The sequence below is a fragment of the Magnolia sinica genome, chromosome 16 (assembly GCF_029962835.1).
Source record: "Magnolia sinica isolate HGM2019 chromosome 16, MsV1, whole genome shotgun sequence".
Classification (NCBI taxonomy): domain Eukaryota; kingdom Viridiplantae; phylum Streptophyta; class Magnoliopsida; order Magnoliales; family Magnoliaceae; genus Magnolia; species Magnolia sinica.
In genome coordinates, this window is record NC_080588.1 from 62,237,715 (window position 1) to 62,245,534 (window position 7,820).

At 36.9% G+C, this 7,820-nt stretch overlaps 1 protein-coding gene across 1 annotated transcript; it reads left to right on the forward strand.

Moving 5' to 3' along the window:
* The first annotated feature begins 6,415 nt into the window (after positions 1 to 6,415).
* Positions 6,416 to 7,524, forward strand: LOC131229261 (uncharacterized). The gene has a single exon (XM_058225167.1). The coding sequence runs from the start codon at positions 6,764 to 6,766 to the stop codon at positions 7,193 to 7,195; it is 432 nt and encodes a 143-aa protein (XP_058081150.1). The 5' UTR covers positions 6,416 to 6,763; the 3' UTR covers positions 7,196 to 7,524.
* Positions 7,525 to 7,820: the final 296 nt, after the last annotated feature.

Here is a 7,820-nt window from a genome sequence, read left to right on the forward strand (position 1 = left end):
AAAAGAAAAGAAAAGAAAAAAGAAAAACCCTTCAATGAGAGGTCAGGATTGTCTAATCAAATATGATTTCGTGAATGTGAACCATCAACCGAAGTTTCCTACTACTTGGACGGTTCAGATTTGAAGTACCACGTGTGGAGTTGAGAGCCTCATCTATAGCCGAAACTGATGGGACGAAAATAAGGTCGCACCCAGCCAAAAGAATGACACGTGACGGATATGGCAGCTGGCTGAGGCTCAAAAAGAGAATAAAAGTGAATGTGATTTTTCTTCAACGCGTTGAAAACAGATTCCGTACATCCATCTCATTATGATACGTGGCATGCATGGATCATCAGATCGAAACCGTTCATTTCGTGCTTACAATAGTGGTTGGGCCATGATCCAAAAATCATGGTGCTTGGATCGTTATAGTCCTTTACTTGGTAGCTTACAAATGAACAGTAAAAGCAAAAACCAGCAACATGTCCTATCAAGTGAGGAAAGGCCGATTTATTAGACGGCTGAGATAAGTATAATCAAAGAAAATTTTGTTTAACGGTCAATTTTCAAATGAGTCCACATGATGTCTAGTTTAGATAATCATACACATCTGCCACGTGTGTGGTACGGAATATGGAGGCACCAAAATGCGGTGGCAGTAGAGGTAGGTAATCCGCTCTTTTGTTCTAGATGGTGAAGAAGGCTGTCTTGTCTTATTTCCAAATGCGTTGTTGAAGTGATGCAATGGTACATAATTTTCAATATTCCGCTTAGGACAGACTACAAACCTTCTTAAATTAGGCAATTTTTAAAAGGAGGGCATTTTTGGCCATTGAAAAATATTTCTTTTCTACATGCCAATCAAGTCACCTTACTGTAAAAAATATATTTTACGGTGAAGAAAGAAATACATGTAGGAAAGAATTTTTATTATATAATAATTTTTAGACTTTCTAATTGGGTTAATTTGATATTACTCAAAATATTAAAATTCTAATTTTAATAGAAGACTTAATTCAATAGGAATAGAGCTTACCCAAAATAGTAATTTTTATCAAAAATAAAAAGTTTAAATTAACTTAATTAGATGATTTTTTATATGATTATAATCAATCTCTAAAAAATATGAAAATTTAAAACTCTAAAAATAAAAAAAAATATAGCAAAAATTAAAAGTATATATATATATATATATATATATCATAGTTTTGAACCAGATGCATGTGTTTTCTCATGAAATAGATAGACATGACCCATTATTTGGATCAATTGACCTCGTATGGCCCACTACATAAAGATTGATAGGTCGTATGTTATATGACAATTCTCAGATCAAAAGTTATGGTTGGTTTACAGTTCACACTTGAAACGACAATTTCTTCCAATCTAGAATGAATTTCTTCGAATTAGATGTGTGACATACCTTACGTAATATGTATGATTGAGCTTGAATTTGACGGACTACTTCTACTTTTATTTAGCATTCTTTTAGTCCAGTCATGCTAAGAATATATTTGTGCCACATCTTACATTAGTCCCCTTTACGAGGAAAGAACTCGTTATTGAGTTATCCACTAGATTTGACTCATGATACTCATAAAAGTTTGCCACAATGAAATTCTGTGACATCTCCATGCCCTTGAAATGATTAACAACATATATGCTGATCTTTTTATTCCTTCTCTTTTTATATGTTATAGTCGGAAACCTTTCCTTACGTAGGTAAATTATTACATTATCACCTACTTTAAACACCTTTTGGCACCGATGTTTATTAGCATCTTTCTAGTACTCAGCATTGGATTCTTATAATTTCTTTTGGACATCAGCATGCACCATCATGATACAGTCCGCCATATTTTCTGCTATAACACTCATACCCAGTAACTTAGGTAGAGGGACCAAGTCAAGTACATGTTTAAGAATATATCACACACAACCTTGAATGAGGACTTGTTATTGGATTGATTTTTCATGTTGTTGAAGGAGAATTTCACCTGAGAAAGAGTAATATCCCGTATATGGGGGCATCTTGTCAAGAATTTCATAGTCAATTTCCCTAGGTTGTTTATGAATTCTTCTTTTTCATTTCCAATTAATGCATTGATATACTTCATCTCATCATATTTTTTGACGAAGTTCCGTACAGTTATGAGAGACCGCCCCATCCACTTTAGATGTCTTGAATTAGTTATTCGTTCTCATAGCGGTGAGGCCATAATCTTTCTACAATCTTTAATAGAAATAAAAATATTATCCTAGCCTCTATACGTGCCATCAACATCGTATTGTCATGGTTGACCAAGTAAAATACAACAACTTTTCATATCGACTACGTTACACATTATTTCGTCATTATAATATTTATCAAGGGAGAAGGAATATATGACATCATTCAGTTACCTTTATTTTGCTGACCTCCTTAGCCTATCTAGTTATGTATGAAAAAATGTGTTCTTAAGTAATCAATTATAGCTTTTCTACCATAGTTGTTGACACAATATTCTCACTGCTCCCGCCATCTATGATCAAATCACATTCTTTTGTTCACAATGCACCTCATTCGAAAGATATTGTGTTGTTGTTGATTTATCTCCTCCTTCAGCATTTACAAAAACTTCCTCATGATCATAATGGTGGCCCGTGATTTACCATTTTGGGTGGTGGCCTGCAATTCATCACAAAAATGTCGAACCACAAATATAATAACTGCGAGCTCTATTGTTGATCTCATATTGCTCATTATTACGAACACAGGTCAGCCGTAAGGTTTTAGTTAAACAGTCGATTACTGCTTATAGTCCTTACATGGCTCACAGATTCTTTTGCTGAAAAGCTTTAAATGCCACAACTATCATAGGATTGTTCCCTGAAGCACCGTCCATTTGATAATTACCTACACCATTGTTAGATACCATCAAACTAAGAAAAAACATTACTCTAATACCAAGTAATGTAGAGAAGAGTCTAAAGAGATAATGAGAAAGATCACCGTCTTCCTCATGTAAGCAAAACCTTGAATATACAAGTTTATTCTATAATCAACAAGATAAAAAGGAAATTTAAAATTTTATTATTCAGTAATTCTCGGATGTCTCGATTACACTACTTATAAACAAAAAGTAAAACCCTAATTTGAAATTACCCAAAATAAAAATATTCTAACCCTAATAAAAGTTTTAATTCAACTAGAATAGAATTAACCCAAATAGTAAGTTTTACTAAAAATAAAAAGATCTAAATTAACTTTATTGGATAATTCTTAGCATGATTACAATTAACTCTAAAAAAGAAAAAAAAAATCTAAAACTCTAAAAATAAAGACATACGAAAAAAACCAAAATTATTAAAAATAGTAAAAATTTCATAAAATTATAGTTTCGAACATGAAGCGTCCGTTTTCTCGTGAAACAAATGGACATGACCCACCATGTGGGATGATTAACCCCATATGACCCACTACATAAAGATCTATAGGTTGTGTGTCCCGTAGCCATTTTGAGATCAAAAGTTATAGCCGATTTACGGTTCACACTTTAAATGACAATTTCTCCCATTTCAAAATCAATTTCTTTAAATTGCACTTGCCAGGGCCCAATTACATCATGCCCTACGTAGGACTAACGCCAATACTGATGGACTATTTTCGCTTCCGTTTGGTCTTCTTTTGGTCCAATTATACTAAGAATGCATCTGTTGATGCATGACCCAAAAAAATGACATGAATATGAAACTCAAGGGAGCCACGCGAGAGGAAATAGTGAGGAAAGAAATGCCTACCATTAAAACCTTTTTGGGCTCCACATTGATGTTTATGTGCCATCCAAACCATTTATAAGGTCTCTTCCATTGAAATGATGTGAAAACAAAAAAATATTAGCCTAATACAAAATTTTTGTGGCCATATGAACATTTCGATGGTGATCATTGAATCCCCAGTGTTTCCTCTCGTGTGGCCTACTTGAGTTTCATATCCATGTCATTTTTGGTCATATATCCTAAAATGAGCTCACGAAAAGGATGGACAAAGAAGATCTGTGACAAACGTCAAGGCGGGCCCTAGAATCCATGTGAAAGGCTTTGACAGGAAATCTACCTCTGCGACTAGTGGGGATAGTACCTAATCCGCGCCCATAAATATCAGTTTGATCCGAAATTTGTGTCCACGGATTTCATGCCAAAGCCTTTAGCAGCAAGTTGTTGCGCTGGGATAGTAGGTAGGGCTTACAATGATTTTTGTGAGAAATCCACCTTGTCCATCAATTTTGCGAGCTCACTTGAGGATACGTGACAAAAAAATGAGGTGGATCCAAAACTCAAGTGGGTCACACAAGAGGAGATAGTGGAGATTCGGTGACCACCATGGAAACATTTATATGTCCACGAAAGTTTTATATCAGGCCAAATATTTTTCATTTCACTCCATCCCATTGGGTTTTACAAGTATATCAAGGTGGCCCCAACAAAGCTGGCCTATTTTACGCGTATAGTGAGATGATAGGAAGTACCTATAAATACAAAATACAGTAGAGCCATCTCTCTTCTGCACATGTTGAAAAGTAATTTGCAAATCCATTCCGTCCATATCCAGCGATTTATCATGTTTATGCAAAACATACGCTTAATAAAGATAAGAAAAATATGAATTTTCGCCATAAAAGAGATGGTGAAAAACAAAACATTTAATGGACAAATATACAGTAGAATAAATAAATAAATAAATCATGGCTAAGATCGTATAATATTTTTTAGTTTAAAGATAATCCATCTATCGTTATTCCAACTATATGAATGGACCAGATTGACACATCATTCATCCACGTGTGAAATTCTGGAGCGTATACGTATTGACCTCCTTGCACATCAGAGTATCAAATATATCCCCGAGTTCGGAATATGTTTTCACTCGGTTTTACAAAAAAGTCTGTCACACGAGTCCGACTGAAATGCTACTCGCATTCAACTTCACCATTTATACTTTTTTGGACGAAATTACCCCTCGCTTACGGTAAATTTGTCTGGTATTTTTGGACGCGGATTGGCTAGTGACCCATGGCTACTGTCAGGTGCTCTGTGGGCCCTACCATGATGTATGTGTTTCATACATTCCATTTCATTCATGAAATGCATGTGACCGGAGATGATTTAGATCCAAATCTCAAGTCTACCACATCCCAGGAAATAGTGTTATCGGGGTAGAGATCTTTTATGGTAGACATTTAATTACTATTGTCTTCCTGTGGTATGGTCCACCTACGACTTAGATCTGCGGCATTTTTGAATCAAGCCCTAAAATAATCTGAAAAAAATAAAAAGATATGAACCACATGGATAGAACACATATATCATGGTGGGGCCCACGGAGAACCGACCGGTAGCTACGTCTGGTGTTTTTCACCCGTGATAGTCCCACCATATGGAAGAGTCAAATAACCAATAGGTGGGCCCAGCATGGTACTATTGTTTGAATCCGGATCATGTTCTTGCCACAGGTAAAAAAAAAATTTTAAAAATAAAAATTCCTGCTTTTCTCCAATGTGATTGATCCATGTTATTTTTGACGATGTCAGGCGCTATTGCATTAAATTTAGTCTGTGATGATATGGGCCTATTAGATTTGGACAAGCAAAATTTTTATAGTTATGGTAAATATTTTCTACTTGTGGCAAATAGAGAATCATGATTGCAATTGTTTGGACCCATGTTTCCTCTATTTTCAATTTTTAGCGACCCCTACTGTACCAGATATCGGTAGATGTCATGGTCGTGCTGCTGGTCGGCCAAAGCATGTGTTTTATCCACTTTGTCCATCCATTTTAACAGCTCATTTTAAGGCATGAGCTAAAAAAAAAATGATGCGGATCTCTAAATCTTAGATGGATCACACCACCAGAAACAGTGTAATGGACGCCCACCATTAAAAAATCCTATAGGCCCATCATAATGTTTATTTGGCATTCAACCTGGCCAGTAGGTTACACAGATATGGATGAAAGAGAGATACAAATATCAGCTTGATCCGAAACTTTTGTGCTCTTGAGAAGTTTTTAGCCGTTGGTGTTTAATCACCACTGTTTCTGTCATGTGGTCCAGATGAGATTTGCATCTTCCTCATTTTTTGGCTGATGCCTTATATAATTAGCTCAGAAAATGGATGATAAAACACATACATTATGGTGGGCCACAGAGCTTTTCCAGCACCGACCCTTACCAACCTAACAATGGAGGAGTCACTGCCGAATCAGAATACAGCCAATAGACTGTTTGAGAGTGGACAGATTGGAGAGGGACACACGTGGCAACCCGGAAGTCATATACAAGATCCGAGCCAATCATCAGGTCGGTCCCAATGGGAGCATGCCCCTACCATAGATCGCACTTGTCTTCTATCTCATTTTTGACTTTCCAAACCATCAGGTTTTCTCTTACGTGTATGGCACTTCATGAGCCGATCACGTTCATCATCGATCAAGGTCATTTTCAACCATCCTTGCACCTGATGAATGACTCAGATTTCACACCCGTGCGGCGAATAGACTCCCATCTATCCATATGCAAATTACCTCAACGGTCAAAGCCCAATAAATTATATATTTAAGAATTTTGAGTAGGTTACATGGCTCCAAAACAAATGGTCCATCTCTGTCTTCAACTCTCCCTAGCGTCCCTTTTAAATTTCCACTCCTCCCCTTATAAATTCATCAATTCCCAACCCCATCTCTCTCACCAATCATTCAATTTCTCTAAATCAACATCCATTTTCTTCTTCTTCTAGATAGACATGAAGAACAACACCCACTCCACTAGCAAGTTTGTACGTTGCATGAAAGCGCCGGTTCGAGCCCTTCGTGGGGTCCGTGACTTGTACGTGAATGGCATGACTGGTTGCACGGGGAAGATGCATTGCGGCTCGACCAACTTACCCAGGAGCTTTAGCATGAATTCATCACAGGCAAGTGTGGATGAAGACCTTCGAGAGTTGATCCGGGCTGCCTCTATGAGAAGCCGTGGGGAGAAGGTAACGGAGACTCCTTTGCAGCCTGCGATGGGATTGAAGGGCTTGCCTAAGAGCTACAGTGTGGGGATGGCGAGGATTGATGAGGACGAGCCTTGTGATTTCCAAGATGATTACAGAGCGAATTCGGAGGCGGTTTTGTATCCAAGAAGTAGGAGTTATGCAGTGAATGGAAGGAGATGGGAGATGAGCTCTTAGAAAAACTATGGAAATGAAGAATTCGGAAATCCAATGAGTTTGATGGATGAAGTGGCTCTCTAATCCTACGTTATAGAAGTTGGCTTTAAAGATTAGGAAGTCGTTTAGGTCGTGTTTGGATGGTATATATACATATTTGAAAATGTTCAATTTAATGTGATTGTGATTATAGACAATGCAAGATTCTATGTTTCTCAGGAGATGATGAGTTGGGCTGCAATGTACTTGAATTTTTCCCTTGAAATCAGGTTTAGAGATTTCTCTCCTGTTTTCTGTTCTAACAATTCATAGAATGTGAATTGGTTTCCTACGTCAAAACATGATATAAAACCATGCCACCATGCCCTTGCAACCCCACATGGACGAGAACCATTCATAGTAGGTACAGTGGTCAATGTTGCTTAATCATATTGTCTGGAAAATCCTAACCGTTTGATGATGGCATACAAATGTACACTGAAAGACAATTAGAAAAAAAAATAAAAAATCATCTAGATAGTTCGATCAAGGTAGTTTCTTTTGTGGTGACCCACTAGAAGTGGGCCCTTAGGATGAATGGTACCATTCATCGGACACAATCCATGAGTAATAGTGTTACGAAACATCATGGATTAGTGTACATCTA

Bases quoted from the DNA above. Each gene is read 5' to 3' on its own strand.
- LOC131229261 (XM_058225167.1), top strand. From the start codon at position 6,764: ATGAAGAACAACACCCACTCCACTAGCAAGTTTGTACGTTGCATGAAA.